General features: G+C 36.5%; 1 protein-coding gene across 1 annotated transcript in view; it reads left to right on the top strand.

The window, feature by feature from the left end:
- Window positions 1-19,075, top strand: part of RASA1 (RAS p21 protein activator 1) — a 116,845-nt gene that overhangs the window by 62,539 nt on the left and 35,231 nt on the right. The window contains exons 11-15 of the mRNA XM_067568725.1: window positions 3,724-3,880; window positions 6,546-6,633; window positions 13,049-13,126; window positions 15,541-15,698; window positions 16,061-16,137. Of these exons, the coding sequence (XP_067424826.1) occupies window positions 3,724-3,880; window positions 6,546-6,633; window positions 13,049-13,126; window positions 15,541-15,698; window positions 16,061-16,137 (558 nt within the window). The remainder of the gene's footprint in view (window positions 1-3,723; window positions 3,881-6,545; window positions 6,634-13,048; window positions 13,127-15,540; window positions 15,699-16,060; window positions 16,138-19,075) is intronic.

Below are 19,075 nucleotides of genomic sequence, written 5' to 3'. Positions count from 1 at the left end.
TTCTCTTGTCAGGGGGAAACACCAAAGCAGCCCACCACCGTAGCATTTAATTTCAGAAAGGGGAACTACACAAAAATGAAGAAGTTAGTTTAACAAAAATTAAAATGTACAGTACCAAAATAGAAATTCCTGCAAGTGCATGGAAACTTTTTAAAGACATTATAATAGAGGCTCAATTTAAATGTATACCCCAGATTAAAAAACATAGTAAGAGGACCAAAAAAGTGCCACTGTGGATAAACAACAAAGTAAAAGAAGTAGTTAGAGGCAAAAAAAGGCATCCCTGAAAAAATGGAAGTTAAATCCTATTGAGGAAAATAAAAAGGAGTATAAACTCTGGCAAGTGAAGTGTAAAAAAATAATTTGAAGAACAGCTAGCCAAAGACTCAAAAAGTAACAGCAAATTTTTTTTATGTACATTAGAATCAGAAAGCCTTCTAAACAACTGGAGGGACACTGGATGATCAAGTTGCTAAAGGAGCATTTAAGGAAAATAAGGAGATTGTGGAGAAACTAAATGAATTCTTTGCATTGGTCTTTGCAGCTGAGGATGTGAGGGAGATTCCCAAACCTGAGCTTCTCTTTTTAGGTGACAAATCTGAGGAACTGTCCCAGATTGAGGTGTCATTAGAGGAGGTTCTGAAACAAATTGGTAAATTAAGCAGTAATAAGTCACCAGGAACACATGGTATTCATCCAAGTGTTCCAAAGGAACTCACATACGAAATTGCAGAACTACTAACTGTGGTGTATAACCTATCATTTAAATCAGCTTATGTACAAGATGACTGGAGGATAGCTAATGTGACACCAATTTTTCAAAAAAGCTCCAGAGGTGATCCTGGCAATTATAGGCCAGTAATCCTAACTTCAGTACCAGGCAAATTGGTTGAAACTATAATAAAGAACAGAATTATCAGACACATAGATGAAAACGATTTGTTGGGAATAGTCAACGTGGGTTTTGTAAAGGGAAATCATGCCTCATCAATCTACTAGAATTCTTTGAGGAGGTCAGCAAACGTGGACAAGGGTGAACCAATGGATATAGTGTATTTAGATTTTCAGAAAATCTTTGACAGTGTCCCTCACCAAAGACTCTTACACAAAGTAAGCGGTCATGGGATAAGAGGAAAGATCCTCTCGTGGATCAGTAACTGGTTAAAGACAGGAGAAAAAGGGTAGGAATCAATGGTCAGTTTTCAGAATATAGAGAGGTAAATGGTGAGATGGCCAAATTTGCAGATGATACAAAACTACTCAAGATAGTTAAGTCCAAAGCAGATGACGAAGAGTTAAAAAGGGAGCTCACAAAACTGGATGACTGGGCAACAAATTGCAGATGAAATTCAATGTTGATAAATGCAAAGTAATGCACATTGGAAAACGTAATCCCAACTATACATATAAAATGATGGGGTCTAAATTAGCCCTTACCATTCAAGAAAGAGATCTTGGAGTCATTGTAGATAGTTCTCTGAAAACATCCACTCAGTGTGAAGAAGCAGTCAAAAAAGCTGATAATGTTGGGAATCATTAGGAAAGGGATAGATAGTAAGACAGAAAATATCATATTGCCTCTGTATAAATCCATGATACGCTGACATCTTGAATACTGAGTGCAGATCTGGTCGCCCCATCTCAAAAAAGATGTATTGGAATTGGAAAAGATACCGAAAAGAGCAACTAAAATGATTAGGGGTATGGAAAAGCTTCCATATGAGGAGAGATGAATAAGACTGGGACTTTTCAGCTTGGAAAAGAGGTGTCTAAGGGGGGTTATGATAGAGTCATATAAAATCATGACTAGTGTGGAGAAAGTAAATAAGGAAGTGTTATTTACTCCTCATAACACAAGAACTAGGGGGTCACCATATGAAATGAATAGGCAGCAGGTTTAAAATGAACAAAAGGAAGTATTTCTTCACACAATGCACAGTCAACCTATGGAACTCCTGGCCAAAGGATGTTGTGAATGCGAATACTATAGCGGGGTTCAAAAAAGAACTAGATAAATTAATGCAGGATAGGTCCATCAATGGCTATTAGCCAAGATAGGCAGGGATTGCTGTTTGCCAGAAGCTGAGAATGGGCAACGGATGGATCTCTTGATGATTACCATCAGATTAGTGTATGAAGAAGACAACACCCATTCTCCACAGAGGCTATTCACCCATTTAACAAGAGCTTAAACTACCCCAATAGCATTTCTAAGTGATGTCCCCATCATATGTAGTGCTGCTACTAGGTCCTGTATGCATACCTTCATTCATCATTACATTGTCACAACTATTTCAAGATCAGTTGCAAACTTTGGGAAAACAATTTTGCAGTCACTGTTTAAGTGGACTCCAAGCCCACCTTCAACCAGTACTGATTATGAGTCACCTGAGTGGAATACACCTAGGTGCAACCACTTAAAGAAAAAATAGTCACTTATCTGTCTTGTAACTCTTGTTCTTTGAGATGCGGTTCATATGAGCATTCCATGATTCACCCTCCATCATCTCTTCATTGGAGTTCTTAGCCATTGTCCGCTGTGAAGGAACTGAGGTGGGTTGGGGTGGCGCTGCCTTCATATAGCCTCAGGATGGTTCCTGAGAAGATGGAGTGTGTGTGTGCCATCCCAGCAAGTACTGCTGTAGAAAACTCACTAGCTGTGGTTTGTTCAGCGTGCACACAACTGAGTGGAATACACACGTGAATCACATCCCAAAGAACAATAATTACAAGACAGGTAAGTGACTGGTTTTTCCTTCTGGCTTTATAATCTGTCAATTACAACAGGATGTTATTGAGTCCAAAAATTTAGCAAGATTAAAAAAAGACTGGACATTTTTTCAGGTAACAAGAATATCCAGAGTTAAAACAGTTGATGCTAACATAAATGACTGATGGAATATTAAACCTATGCTTCAAGGTTTAAGCAAATCTATTAACAGCTAGGAATTAGGAGGTTTCTTACACCTTCTTCTGAACACGTGAGGCTGGCCACGGGAAGAGGCAGGATACTGGATTAGATGGACTACAGTCTGATCCAGTATTGCAATTCCTGTGTTTCTATCTTAGTCCTTCAATTAGTATTGCCTAGAGAACTCATTTTGATGCAAATTACAATGTGCTTTCCAAACGATTTGCCAAAGTACAAAAGCAACATAATTCCGTACATACAGTTTCTGAATTATTGTCATATGTCCAAAGTCCAGTGTTTTTTTATTTATCTTTATTTTGTATTTTCAATCAAAGCACTGCATGGACTGCATGTTTGCAGGGACAGTATCTTGGTTTCCAAATTGTTCAAATCTAATCATATCTTGGAAGATGGACCTCTTTGTCCATTGACGTGAATGGGACTTTATGCAGGCAGCCTTTATGCCTTTGCTGAGTCCTGCTGAAGTCAGTGAAACTGCATAGGGGTCAGCTTGCACATATCTGATTACATGACTGAGACCAAAGGTGAAGGTTTTAGTTTTACTATTATACAAAATTGAGTCCGATTAGATAAATTCTATATACTAAGATACAATAACTTCATTTCCAAGAAAAAATTGTACTAAATGTTTATACTGTTTATTGTTCTACTTTGCAAATGGCAGAGCAACTTTATTGTCCTCTTCAGTTTTGACCTGTATTGTTCATCAAGACTTAGGAAAAATTCTACAAAAGATTACAATATGTTAACGGGTCTGATTTATTTAACTGCTTTTGTTTGTTTTTCTCCAGGCAAAGGAAAGCGGTGGAAGAATTTGTATTTTATTTTAGAGGGGAATGATGCCCAGCTTATTTATTTTGAAAGTGAAAAGCGAGCTACAAAGCCCAAAGGATTAATAGATCTCAGTGTGTGTTCTGTCTATGGAGTTCATGACAGTCTGTTTGGCAGGTAAGGTGGTAGCTTTCAGTTCCCACGTATACGATTGTACTCTGTTTAAATATTACAGTTTTATAGGTACATAACTTCATTTATTTCCAGACACTTCTCTTTTAAAAGGGTGATAAATTAAAGATGTTGGAAATTTTAGAACTCTTAAAATATCAGAAATTCCTAGTGTGAAGGATTAGGCAAGATAACTGCTCAGGCTTTTAGATTAATATATTAACTCAACATTGAGCACGCTGTGTGCTCCACCCATTAAAAATGAAGCACACTGCATTATTAAAATGATAATTGAATAACTTATGTCATATTATAAAATTTTGAATAGAGACCAAACATGTTGTTGAAATTGGAAAGGAATGAGCCCTCTTTTGTTCAGATATCAACTGAAAGTTACATTGGTTAAAATTTATTTCACAGAGTATTAATTTTCAAGTAGGAAAGCTCTTTTGATGTTAAACCAATATTAAAACAAAATGGATATGAATCATAAAGCAGAATATGAAGTTAATTCATAAGCAAAAATGTATATAAACTCTTTTTGGGAAAGATAACCACTAGGAAGATATTAAAAATAACAGGTTTTTATTTTAACATACCAGGTACATGATGCAGGGAACACATGCAGTATTGAGTCACATCCCTAGTTTATCCCTGTTTGAAGCCTTTGTGTGTTCAAAAGCTGCTACTCACAGGAGATGATGGTGATCATAGTGGTGGTCAATAGTAAAGAAGTTAAGAATTGTGGGTGGGATTTTCAAATGGAATTTCTAAATACCAAGATATGATTCTTAGCATCTTTTTTGTTAATCAGTTTTTTAAAAATCTTTCCAAAAATGATTTTGTGTTATAACTAGTTGCTTACACCAAATAAGAGTAAATACATAACCAGCTATATAATATAAGGGATTTTTTGCAACCTGGCTGTAAAAATCCACTTAAATCAAATGGATTTATTTTTAACGTTTTTGAAAAATTGCTTGACTTAAGTCTGCTGATATTACTGGCATTTCCATGGCCAAAAAGCAGAGAAGAGCCTTTGGGATAACCCCCACATTAATATCGTTAAGTAAGAAAATGAGAGAGAGTCAATGAGAAGATATCTGTGGAAAGAATCATTGAAGCTTAATTCTAGTGCTTCTTAAATAATGACACTATGATGCCTTTGCTCTATCTGGTTGTTAATACTGATTTTAAGTAATTGGGAGGCATTCAGATAACACTGGGCTGGGGGCCATGTTAATAGACAGAAATGTCACACAGTAATATTGAAAACTTGCTGGCATGCATAGCCCACCTACATTTGTAACTAAGCTAGCTGCATAGTTAACCGAGCTACCTTTTGAACTGCTCCTGGTTGAAATTAAATTGGTTAGTGCATGACAGCTGTATATGGTCTAGGTTGTGCCTTAAAGCTTGGTCCTGAGTAAGGGACGATACATAGCTGAGCCACACCAGGAGGCCTCGAAGTGGGGATTCAGACTCAGTCATGATTCATCCCCTGGTGTTCTCTTGTTCTGGGTGGTGGTAAGCTACTTCACTCTGTTTTGGGAATGCAACTTACTCCTCCTGTACTTAGCCAGCTCCACTGGCTAAATGATTGAAATGCAGGAGGAGACATAGCTTTGTTCTGTCTCTGATCACTTGCTTACATAGAGAATATTTGGTATGCAGCCCCTTCTCTCCTGGAACCATTGCACTTCAGCCACAAAGGGAGTAGCAGCTACGTGACCACACTTTGGGTTGGGATGGAGGGTAGGGTACATTCCCTTGCATGGTTGTGTAGGGCTGGGATACCATTTTGCTCTAAATTATTAAATAAATTATTTAAATAGAAGAGAGCTTGCTATTAAAAGTCTGTCAGAAAAAAACTGGACCATAGTGACAAAGGAAATAATGTAAGTATACAAGAATAAAGAAATTGCTACAGGTGTATCTAAGGCTGTCAGAAAAGTTGTATGATACTGCATTTGAAAATGTGTGTGTGATCATATATATACATTTTATTGAAATGATGAACATGTATTATAGCATCAGAGTAAAAGTTGTACATGCAACCTAGCTTTTTATTGATTAACACAACTTCCTAAGATTTTTGAAAGAGAAAAGAAATTCCATGATGTGGAACTACTTGACAAGAACCCAACATTGCACCATAACTCATGCAATGTCCATAAGGGAGAGTTCCACATCAGTGAACCTTAGTGTACTTCTTTTTACCTTACAAGATGACATCACCACATTTTGTGCTATATAGCCCCACCTCCATGTGCAGTTCAATCTGTCTTTGTCTTAAAGGTTCCTTATATGTTCTAAAATGTACTAGTTGTGCTGCATGAAGGTGAAGTGTAATTTTTTTTTAAAGGCTCACAACTCAGTGAAATTGAAATCTGTTTTCACTTGAAAGCTCAAAGGTATTTTTTTCTATCTCTGTGAAAATTCAGCTTTCTGTTCCCACACTGTTTAATGATACAACTGTCCAAAAAAATGAAATTTTTTTGAAGAAAAAATATTGTTTTTAGTGCTGTTTGTATTCAGATTGAACTGTGGTGGCTGAGATTTTCCAAAAATATTTGCATTTTGCCAAAGATCAACAAGCAAAGCATTTGCTCAGTAGTGTGAAGATGATACTGTTTGTTACTAAAACTTTTGTTTGTTTGTTATTTTAAAGGCCAAACTGTTTTCAGATAGTAGTTCAGCACTTTAGCGAAGAGCATTACATCTTTTACTTTGCAGGAGAAACTCCAGAACAAGCACAGGTAAGAGGCTCTGGCATATAAAAGAATGCAATTTTTAAAATAAGCTATGTGTGTTTTGTTATTTAATGGAATTAATGTTTGTGATAGGAAACAAGTGTGCTATGTGTAGACAATGGCCAGTATATGAAACTTTTCAAAGCCCTGTCCTTTGTAGTAATTTTTCAAACTCATGGATCGATTGTTTCCTTACCGACGTAGGCCTGGATCCTACACTGAGAATTGTGGGTTTACCTGCATGTTTCTTATTATAGGATCAGAAACTTCACCCTCTCGCTGTCTTGGGGTTAGCAGCTTCTTACTCACCTTCTTTCCTTTGAGTTCAGAAAAGCAGCTCTGATTGGTTGGAAAGGACTTGAGTGGTGGCCCCCTTCTCCTCACCCCAATCTCTTTTGTGTGTGTGTGTGTGTGTGTGGTGGGGGCTTTTCTTCTTGATCTTATGGAGTACTGTTACCCCTGCAATGCCAGGTGTGTGCTTTTTCTGGATTCCCAGTGCTGCAGATTGTCTCCATAATAACAGAAAGAGGTAGCAGCAGTAGGACAGAGTCATTGTCTCCTCTCTTGGCCTTTCAGGGATAATGCCTGGGAGACAGGAACTAATGCCCCAAAGGGAGAGGGAAGAGGTGACAAGTAAGGCTTGGGAAAGGCAAAAGAGGGACTCTTATCTCAGTCTCCAAAATATGGGTCTTTCACACCTCACCTTCTTGTCACCCTTCAAAAAGTGAAATCAACCTTGCAACAGAATTTAAGTACTGCTGCTAGCTGCCATGTACTTTATATAGTTCTTCCGTTTATTTTCTTTCATTTAATTTGATTCAAAACCTTGTTGTGTACTCTTCCTTATAGCTCTGTAGCAGTTAACTTTTTTTATTGTTATTCTTGCACCATTTTAAAACATTTTTCCATATTCCATATCCTACAATTATGCTAACAAATCTAAAAAAGGCAAAATAAAGACAAAAACAACTAAATTTTGACTATGTATGGAATGACCTTAAAATGTATTTTATATAGATGTCCATTAAATGTACTTCAAAATCAGCTACCTTGTGCGTAAGCTTCTCTATTGTAAGATATTATCATATGATACTCATGCTCGGCTGGCTGACCAACTGTTTTTATTGTTGCCCAAAAATGACCAATTAGGAGAGTATATTTTAGGTTAGATGACCCTTTAAGCCAATGCAATTATTTAACAGTCAACTTCTGATGCAACAGATGTATTATCAGAGCCATGAAATTATACTTCTATCAGTAAAACTATTGAGAACATTTATCTTGTAGAGTTAAGCCCTCAAGTCAGGAAATGTCAAAATTACATTTACACATAGAAGCATTACTTTGCCCCCCCTTGTATGTATACTTTGGGAAGATCAAATTCTGCTGCTACATTGTTGCAATCCCATTGACTTCCCTGAGTTTGCACTAGAGTAACTGAGCAGAATTTGGCATATAGCCTTTAATTACAAGACCACATACTTTTTCTCAAAGATAATATATTGTCATACAGCATTTTTTACGTTAGATGTACATTACATCATGTTATACTACTACTATGTACTACTGTGTGTATTCCAGAAATTAAAGGGACCATGAAATAAATTTTTGCACACTCAATAAGATAAAGGCTTCTGTGAAGTCTGCCTCAGTCCCTGTACACATATAACATAGTCTACTTTTACTATGAACCTAGGTAAATGGTCCTAAAAGTATATTACTTATGCTGCACATATGCTGGTCTCAAAGACCTAACTTGACCAAATCAAATCCAATTTTCCTCATAAACCTCAGAAGTATTTCTATTTAAATAAGTTATAGCTTTCTTGGCAAATTTCAACTTTCTTTTCCTGTCTCTTTCAGTGCTAGGAGCTGTTCACCAAAAGACAAAGTTGCAAGAAATACTTTTTTTTTTGTAATAGAAAAAGTGCAGTTTTATGTTGTATTTTAGACAAGTTTTTATGAACTTTAGATATTTTGTCACTACGTGTATAGTATATCTAGGAACATTCATTCAGTGGATTGGATACTTTCTTTAAAACATCACAGAACTGTTTCTCTAATGTCACTTGAAAATGTGTTAGAGAATTTTATAGTCGTACACACACACACTCAAATTGAAACGTAATATATTTTACTTACCAAGAAAACTTTGACACTTTCCATAAACTCTAAGCTTTCTCCAAATGTTAAGTATCTAATAGTATTAAATATCAGTAGTATTCCTAACTGTAAATAAAACTGCTAGTAATAGTAATTTTCAAATGTTTAAATTAAAATCTACATATGTGAACCTATAATATTTCACTCTGACTTTTTACTATGATTCATCTGAATTTTCACTATATACTTCCTGGAAAGATTTTGATGCCCTTTTCTTACATGCACAGTACTACGTTATGCTACATGTGCATAACTAAGCATGTAGAAAAAATGAGATATAGTATCATAACCTAATTAAATATATATTAGTGGAATGCATGCATGTAAGGGATCAGAGTTGCTCCTCTTATCTTAAATTAATCATTTTCTAACTTGTAAGTATATGTGCATACGCATATATAAAGGATGCTACCTTAACTTTGCGTTGATATAGCTAGTTATCACATTTAATTACCTAGGGTTTTTAAAGACATAAAGAGAAAAAGATAGAAAAGGGTAAAAATCCCAGTCCTGAGAGGCACTGTTGGGCAAAAGCTGTCTGGTATCCATCATCAACCTGTTTAGTAAACTTCATACTTAGGGCCCTCTAGACTTAACATACACCATTCTGCCAAGGAGCAGCTAGTACATTGCTATTTTGCAGGCTAAAAACCTGATCCAGTGCCTATTGAACTCACTGGACGTCTTCTGTTGACTTTAGGCCTTAAGTACACACTTCCATACTTCCTGTGTGGGTTAGAATTTACAAGCTCTACGTACATTTACAATGTGGAAATAAGTGTATATGCCCAGGCACATTGTATTGTATATATTGTATACAATATAAGTGTGAATGTACTTATTTCAGACCTTGAGAACCTTTAATTTTAACTGTTTTGTGTGGCAACAAACATCAGGTTTTGTAGTAATGTAGTATTATTAAATGTTAATGTTGTACTATATTGGAAATGGCATGTTATAATCTCCTAATAGTTTGTTACTTGACCTTTCTGTAATGTTTGCAAACTTTAGGGGGCAGAGTTAAGGTTTGGTGAGTGAGTGAAGAAAGACAATATGACATTATGGAGCAGATGCAATCCCTTAGTTGTTCATTTTTAGACTTATTATTTTTAAAAATATGCAATTTTTTTTAAATAAGCCTGTTTTGGGGTGGGGGGCTGTTAGCTGGACTTTACAAACACATTTGAACTTCAACTCTTTTAGCTAAAGCTTTTGTTTGAGTTTTCCTGTTAAATTTTTTTAAATGAGTAACAAATGTTTAAATCACATTGGCACATAAGGTCTGTAAGAGAGGAGCTGTGCTGTGGCACATCTTATAAGCTGTGCCAAAGTGGAGCTCTCCTGCAGAATTCAGCAAGTTCCTAAGTGGAGAGATACACCTGCCCGGGAGATGGGGGTATAGTGAATAGAGAGGGAGGAGGATTTTCTCTACACTAGACAATTTATAATCTTACATATAGAAAACTGTAAGCATTTAAAGTTTTATATAAGACTAAGACTCCATTTCCCTGTTCCTTATCTATTTCTTCATTCACCCTGTGTCTTAGTCCCTTGAATCCTCATTTCTTTCTTCCTCTATTCCTCACCTGTCTTCTGCTCTCTTCCCTCCCCGCACCCAACCCCAATGTCACAGAGCATCCATATGTCAAGATTGGGAAGCGTTGCTCTGTCACCTCTTCATGTGTCCCCATAGTTTGTCTCTCATGGTTTCCTAACCCCATTTCTATTCTAGACTCCTGCCCCATGACATTTCCTCTTACCTCCCAATCACGCTTTCCCTCCACTCACTTAGCACCCCTGCAGCAAATCAGTTTATAAATATAAACACTTCCAATTAAAAATAATTCCTATAGCCTAGTTCAGCAAAGCACTTAAACTTGTTCTTAAGTGAACTGCAGCTTTTATACTTGTACAAATATACAGTATACAAATATGGCAAACAAAAAATGGCTTTCTTTAGATAGAGTTGGGGGGTTCTTAATTTATTATCTTATATGCAATATAGTCCTGAGTAAGCAAGGTGATCAGTTTTCTACAAAAAATAAATGTAGCCCAAAATATGAATTTTTTGGAAAACAATAAACATATGAAATTGGGCTATAATATAATGGGTAATGTAAACTGTTTTATAACCTTTATTATAGTTGTATTACCAAGTCCACTATAACAGTGACATATAATTAACTTTTTAATGTTTTATTACCCTTCCTCATAATTTTCTTGAAGTATTAAGACATGACAGTTGTTTGGGCTAAAGATGAAAAAAAATATTTTAAAAATGTGCTAACCTTAGAAGAATCTGCCAAGCAAACAAGTAAAATCATTATACTTTATGGTGAAATGTGATTTTTGTTTCCAAGGCTGAAGGAGTGGTACTCCAATACCTCCTTCCATCTCATTTTACTCAGCTGCAGTGTTGGTGAATTTAGCCTCTGTAATTTATTCTGGAAAAGGAAGTTTACTTGTCTGACTAAGAAATTAATTTTCCTTTTCAGCAGTTTTCAAAATTCTCTTATTTACACATGTGGATATGATCTAAAATTAAGAATATTAATAGTTAAAAAGGTATTTTGTGAATAAAATGAACTGTAGCCACATATGCAAATTTCCATCTCCAAGGTCGATCACAATGGCCACTGCCATCACGAGTAGAATATATGCTGTGGCTTTGAAGTTGGATAGGTTCTATGACTGGGAAAGGGACTGGAGGACTGTATTTAATGGAGCTAGAAAAGTAAAAGTAAATTATATGCCCCCTTTACCCTGACAGAAATGTTGTGTATAATAATTGTTAAGGTATTCAGTAGCTGTGATTGGCCCTACCCCCACCTACAATGAGAAAGTTATTAAATCTTCTTGTGGAGATGTAATCTGAAAGCCTTTTGTATTATGGAACATTTTTACAAGAAAAGAAATTGATTAGCAAACTTGTTTACTTGAGAGCATCTGCAATTACTTTAAACTGAGTATTTTGACAATTAAGTCTGCTTATATTATGTGTCAATATTTTAAACATACAAAAATTAATTGAAGGGAAAAAAATTGAACCAATCTTTTTTAATGGCAGCATTGTATAGCACTGGGAAATAGCTAACAAGAATCTGCTTGTGATAAAATATAACAGTGCAGATTGACTGTTAGTTTAAAGGCTAAATCCTCAGCTGCACTGGGACAGAGCTCAATGCAGCTTGAGGAGATGGGACACAAAGGCTTGCACACTTTTCACTTCCAATCCTTGGGCTATCGGGGACCCACACTGGTCCTCAGCACAAGTTAGTGCAGCCTGAGGGCTTTTCCAGCTCTTGCTCTTTGCAGGCTTCTAAGAATATGTTTACACAGGGATAAAAAAATCATGGCTGGCCTGGGTGAGCTGACTTGGGCTCACAGGGCTCAGGTTTTGGGGCTGAAAAATTGTTGTGTAGACATTCAGGCTCAGCTTGGAGGTGGAGGGTCCCAGAGCTCAGGCTTCAGCCCAAGCCCAAATGTCTACACAGCAATTTTTAGCCCCACAGCGCGAGTCCTGCAAGCCTGAGTCAGCTGTCCCAAGCCAGCCACAGCACTTTTATTCTTGTGTACACATGCCCTAAAAGGCCATTATGCTGACGACTGTCCTCCCTAGTACCCTGCTCTGGGGGAGACCAGAACACATGGTATAGAGCCAACTGTGGTGATTTTGTACCTCCCATAGATACCCTCTGCAAAGAGAATTCCTGTTTGCCCCTTTAGGGTAGCTTTTATGGCTGAGGATATCACCTTCATTCTTTTTCTCTAATCAACTTCTTTTAGTGTTTGCAATATTTACAGCTAGAAATGAGTCTGCAGAGTGAAACACTGTGGGGTGGGGAAAGAGGTCAGAATTAGAGCACTGTACTTGGCAGTTGAGTTTTATTTACTCAGCAGCAACCAAGTTTTGCTTCATTCTGTATATTATGTGTAATTTAATTCAGTATCATTAGAGTGGAAAATTGGTAAGGGTCACACTATATATCTATTAGTAATGCTTGATGTATCTAAAAGAGAAAATCCTCCTGATTTGCAAATGCTTTATTCAGTTCAGCTGAGTAAGGATATGAATGTAGCTTTCATTCCAAAGTAAGCAATTTTGGAATACTACATATAACTTTTAAAATATAATATATGAAAACAAGACATTGAGTAAATTAAATATTTGAATAGTTAGACATTTTGTCAGATTTGTATCTATCACACTTTGAGAAAATACATCAGACTTTGGTTTGAAATCTTGTTTCTTTTATAGGACTGGATGAAAGCTCTGCAGACGTTTTGCAATTTACGAAAAACTAGTCCTGGGACATCTAATAAACGTCTGCGTCAGGTGAAATTGTATTGATATTGTAGTTTTTCTAAAACTATTTTGATCAAGCTCAGTGTTTTACTTTGTGACCGTTGTAAACTGTGGATTATACACGTGTGTATGTCCGTGTGTGTGTATGTATGTAGTACAGTATTTTGTTAAACCTGCCATAATAATTTATGCTTTAAGAATTTGGATCGAATAAAACACTTTATGGGCAGGCTTCAGGATTGTTGCTTGGCGCTAATGTCTGATCACCAGAAAACCTTGGGTAAAATTTTCAAAAGTGCATAAGTCCCATTTTCAGAAGTGACCTTTAGGTGGTTCTGAAAATTTTACTCCTTGTGTTTGTCATTTGTTTTTAAATGTTAAATCTTGAAGGCAGACTTCTGCCATGTGCCACTAATACTTCTGTTCTCTTGTGCTTTGAGACAAGTATTTAATGAGTCATAATAGCATTTGTTCATCTTAATTAATTGGATGAAAGTACTGTCATGGGCCAGAAATTGGTTCAGAGATGGAAAACAAAGAATTGACATGTTAATTTTCTTGACAACTGAAGGTTGGCAGTTAGGTGCCCTTAGGAATGGTGATGGTGAATATTTTTTATAATTATCTGAAAAAAGGGGTGAAAAGTGAGGTGGCAACACTTTGCAGACAACACAAAATAATGTATTAGTTAAGGTCAGAGAAAATTGAGGTACTTTTGCAGGACCTAACTAAGCAAGGTAAATGGACAACATGATGGCATATGAAATGCAATGCTGTCAAATGCAAAGTAATGCACATTAGAAAGCATAATTTTAACTACTCATATTGAGCTCAGATTAACTGTAACAATGCAGGAAAAAGACATGGCTAACATTATTCAGTGGCAAACGAAAAAAGCAAAGAAAATATTAGGGTGCATAAAAAATAGACTAAAAAACTTCCCTAAAAATAGTATGCTATTTTATATACATTATTGGTACTTATCTGTGTTTAGTTCTGGTCACCCATCTCAAAAAATATAAACAATATACCAGAAGTAAAGGGTGGCTCAAAGAGAAGTGACAAGAACAATTAGAGAAAAATAACTTCCATATAGAGTGTGAAAAGAATGGGACTGTTTAGAGAGGACACAAGTAAGTAGATGGGGGCATGATAAAGGTATATAAAATAATAAATGGTATAGAAGTCATAGATCAGGTACTTCCATTTACCATTTCTCTCTGCTAGTTAGCCTCACTTACAATCCAAGCACATGAGAAGATCGATGAAATTGAAAGGCAGTTTATTTAGAACTGGAAAAGAAGTACAGTTTACACCACATGTAATCAATATGTGGAATTCACAGCTACAAGATATCAATGAAGTCAAGAACATAGTAGCATTTAGTGAATACTTGTTCTTTGTCTTAAGACATCTTCTGATGAAATTGAGAATAAATTTTCCTATGGGCCTGTTATTCTATAACTGTCTATTTCGTGGTTTCTTGTATCTCCTTCTGAAGTTGTTATTGTTGGAGATGGGATACTGCACTTAGATGGACCATGGTCCTAATCTACTGTGGTGGTTCCTATGTTTACTCACTAAATGTCTGATCTGACTCCCATTGACAACAATGGGAGTTGCATTGGGCCATAAATTACGAGTATGAATGTTAAAAACAAAAAATGCTTAGTAGTAGTACTATACATAGTTCTGAATGTGTGCAAACTGAGTTCTATGAGAAGAGTTAAAACTTCACATATTTTAGTACATTTTCTAATGTCCCATGAGAACACAGTTTAAAGAGATAGCATGACCATCAAATGATGCTATAATTTGACCATCTGTAGTGCAGATAGATCTGTTTTCCCTTTGGAAAATGGAGAAAGTTTGTATTTAAATAAAACATATTTTCAAAAAAGAAATTACAAGTTGTTATTTGTATTCTGATGGCAACCAGTAGCATTTGGGTGCTGTCTGTGGCCCCTGCTCCAAAGGACTTGTAATCTAAGATCCTGATTTTGCATCTGGACCTGCTAGTGCAAACTTCACTGCCTATCTGGAATCCTGTTGACTTCACACTCTGCAGTTGTAGCAGTCAGCACAAGCAAGTCCTAATGTCTAATAAATGTTATGGCTTTAAAAGACAAAAAATATATGATGGATTGGGAGAAAAAGAAAAAAAAATAATCAAAGTGATCTGAGTGGTTGAGAATTATCCTTTTTTTAAATTATCCCCACCTGCTCCTCTAACAAGCTGTTATATTACTACCTTTTGACAGTGTTTTGCTATTATTCCTGGTCTATTTCCTATTCTTTCTTTTCCTTTATTTAAGTTATTGTCTTGGTTTGAGCAGCAAATCTTAGTTTGTGTCTGACACTTATATGTTAAAACTAAGGCTTTTTAGAGCTGAAAAAATTCATCACCTTATATATTAGGATTAAATCTTGTATGTTTTCTTTAGGTCAGCAGCCTTATTCTACATGTTGAAGAAGCTCATACACTTCCAGTAAAACACTTTACTAATCCGTATTGTAACATCTACCTGAACAGTGTCCAGGTAGCAAAAACGCATGTCAGGGAAGGGCAGAACCCTGTATGGTCAGAGGAATTTGTCTTCGAGTAAGTCTTGCTCTTTTTGGATTATAATTGCATTTAAACCTGATAATTCTTAATAACAACATTTTATAGGTATTGTGTTGATGATTCATTGAATTTTCATTTCTGTCTCTTTAAAAATTGGCTCTATAGCTGCATATACATAATCTTCTTTGAGCCTCACATTCATGGGCAAAGTTTTCTGTTGCATCCTAAATATTTTTGTTTAATTTAATATAACAGCAAGTGTATGGCTGCTAATCTTATCTCTGGATGGTGGAACTAAAAAATAGAAAAGAACAGAAAATGTATAACTTAATTTCTTAGTTTACTTTAAATGCCAAAGGAGTGCAATATTAATCAAGGTTTTCTAATTTTTTCTCTAGTGATCTTTCACCTGATATCAACAGATTTGAAATAAGTCTTAGTAACAAAACAAAGAAAAGTAAAGATCCAGATATATGTAAGTCTTATTGCTGTAAAAGAGAAATATATATTAGAGGAATAGAGAACAAAGTTGTTTTCCCTTTGCACAACTTTTATCACTCTTGCCCAGACTGGATTGATTTAAATTAAAGCTATTTAAATCACCAATTTTAATCATGATTTAAATCAGCAAGCAGGAAACCTCGATTTAAATCACTAATTTAATCATGTTTTGCATTGGTACTTTGTATTTTACTGCAGAAGGGGCCACTGCTGTCAAAAGTTGGTTTAGCCCTTCAACAAACTCGGTTTCCAGGTGCTTAGCCAGTGACTTCCACTAGTTCAGTGGTTTTACTTCCTTTAAAATCTGGCAACAAATATATTCTGCTTAATATTATTTTTTATATTTAATTTAAACAATTTTAATAGATTATAATTACTTTAGGCTTTAACACAGATTGTGAATTCAAATATAATTTTAAACAGGTTTATTTTTTTTTTATAAATAATCCTTTTTTAGAAGTTTTTTTAAAAATTGATTTTATCCACCCTGCTCTTGCCAAAACAATAGTTGCACAACATAAGATAAATTTCTGCATTTCATTTTTACAATTACTCTACATTATTAGGGTATTAATTCCTTAGAAGAACCTTATTGACATATTAAAGCTTTAGAAATAGTAAATATTCCCATAACTGAAATAAAATGGACAATAACTTAGTTCAAAGTTCTCTCTTCTCCTATGTGTCTCATCAGATCTATCCTAGAATAACCATTACATTATATTATGACATTACCTCTCATCAAGCAGGAGGAAATAGGCTGTCTATCTTATCTGCCCTATAAAAAGGTAGACTCCACGTTGAGTAGTTTTCTTGATCTTTCAGATCTCTCCAACTCTGGCACTATGGAGTTTGCTTAGTTTTCTCCAGTTCTTTGCAGTTTCTAGTGAGAATAGGAAGGAATGAAGGAAAAGGGAACAGGAAAAGTGAAAGTTCTTTATAGAATGGAGAGACAGTGCTGTGTAACAAAGCCTCAGATCTACCCTATAGAGCCAAATAAATAAGCCTGTCTTCTCTCCCGTGTTTCATCATTCAGGGCCTCTCTTTGTTCTATTCTTGGGCTTGCATGCTACAGTAAACTCAGCTGCCACTTTGAGAATTGGGAGGAGTATCCTCAGGCCCAGTGCCCCCTTCTGCTTCCCTTCATATGCTATAGAACAGTGGTTCTTAACCTTTCCAAACTACTGTACCCCTGAAGCCTGAGTCCCACCCCCACGGGGCTGAGGCATGTAACTTAGTTTCATGGCGCCCCTGTGGCTCCAGGCAATTACCTTTCTTGCCACCCCCAATACCAGCTCTGCACTTGCGACCCCTCTAAAACCCCAGGTTAAGAAACACTGCTATAGAAGCTCTCTGTCCTAGAGCATTCTTCCCCCTGGTGTCCACACATCTTTCTCGTCAGTTGCCTTTTTGTTTCTTTTCCAGCACCGACCTAAAGAGCTTGCCCCAAAGTATATATAATCCAAGGGTTAGTTTTTCTTCGCATGATTACATATATCCATTACACTTCAGGTGTTTTGGACACCCAGTGCACCGAAGCCAGAGAACTTACCTGTTGAGGTGGCGCAAGTGCCCTCCAGATGATTGTGTTACTAGCTGAAGGAATAAAGGGGCAGAGCCACCCAACTCTCCGTCAGTTCTCTCTCTGGTAGGCAGTAGTCAGAGCATGTGTGGCTTATCACACTTTTTTCCCTGTCTCTCTAAAAGAGAAGTTTTTCCTTTATTTGTTGCTGTATATAGTTCACTTTAGTGTTGTTATAGTTAGTGGTACCTGTTTTTAGAAAATGTTTTTTGTTTCAAAGCTTGGTAATGGGGCATGCCTAAGTCCCAGTGTTCTGGCTGTAATAACTCTATGCCAATCAACAATCCCTACTCCCATTGTCTAAAGTATTTGGGACATGGACATGTTAGATACAAGTGGCCTGTCAACAGGGGATTTAAATCCAGAACTAAAAAGTTTAGAGAGGTTTAGAGAGGTGTATGTATCTCCTTATGGAAGCTGCACTGCATTGCTCCTCTGAACACAGTCTGTCAGTACATGTGGAGTTTCTACTTCTGTCCAGGAACAAGCTGCCAGACTTAGAAATAGAAACAATGCACCATTCTCCTTCTCCAATACCACAGAAATGGCAGAAGAAGTCAAATGCTTCCCATTCTTCTAGCCACAAGAAGCCCTCTTCATCCACTGGGTCTAATTGTCAGTGGAGTCTTGCAGAAGATAGGCAGGTGCTAAGGTTAGAATGTAGGCTCTAGGCTCCCTCGTATTGCATACTTCAACTAGCAACATAGAGCCATTGACTCTGGCACCATCTTTGGTGTTGAGACTGACTGCATCGCTGGGACCGTCTGCGACATTGACTTAATCTTTGACATATACATCTGTGCCTCCTACTCTTTTGGTACTAACAATGCCTGAAGCAATGTTGTGAAGGCCAAAACTATAACGGGGTTCAAAAAAAGAACTAGAAAAGTTCATGGAGGGTAGATCCATCAATGACTATTATCCAAAATGGCCTTTTTGGAATCCTTTTTGGGATGTCTCTCCAGATTCTAATATATATATAAAATATACCAGGAGTTTATGAAAAGGGTAGTGAGTTCTCTGGGTATACAAGTGAAACTGATGCAAAATAATCCAGATAAATTATTGAATATTTTGAACTCTGTGGGGCCTGCTAGTGTGGCGCTGCCCACGAAGGCTCCAAGAGGGCTTCATATCAAATCCTTTGGTAAATGCCTTCCTTCTTGCCACCTACAGCCAAAAGAATGGACAAAAGATACCAAGTACCTTCTCAAGGACATGAGCATTTTTATTCACACCCAACCCCAGGATCTTGGGCAGTGGCGGTTGTGAATGAGGAGGCAAGACAAGGACAATCTAGATCTACTCCCAAAGATAAAGATGCAAAACC

Source organism: Emydura macquarii, unplaced genomic scaffold (genome assembly GCF_026122565.2).
Source record: "Emydura macquarii macquarii isolate MOO-44397 ecotype Brisbane River unplaced genomic scaffold, CSIRO-AGI_Emac_v2 contig_2897, whole genome shotgun sequence".
Taxonomy (NCBI): domain Eukaryota; kingdom Metazoa; phylum Chordata; order Testudines; family Chelidae; genus Emydura; species Emydura macquarii.
Note: the sequence above shows the minus strand (reverse complement) of the source record. Positions and strands in the feature narration are given on the sequence as shown.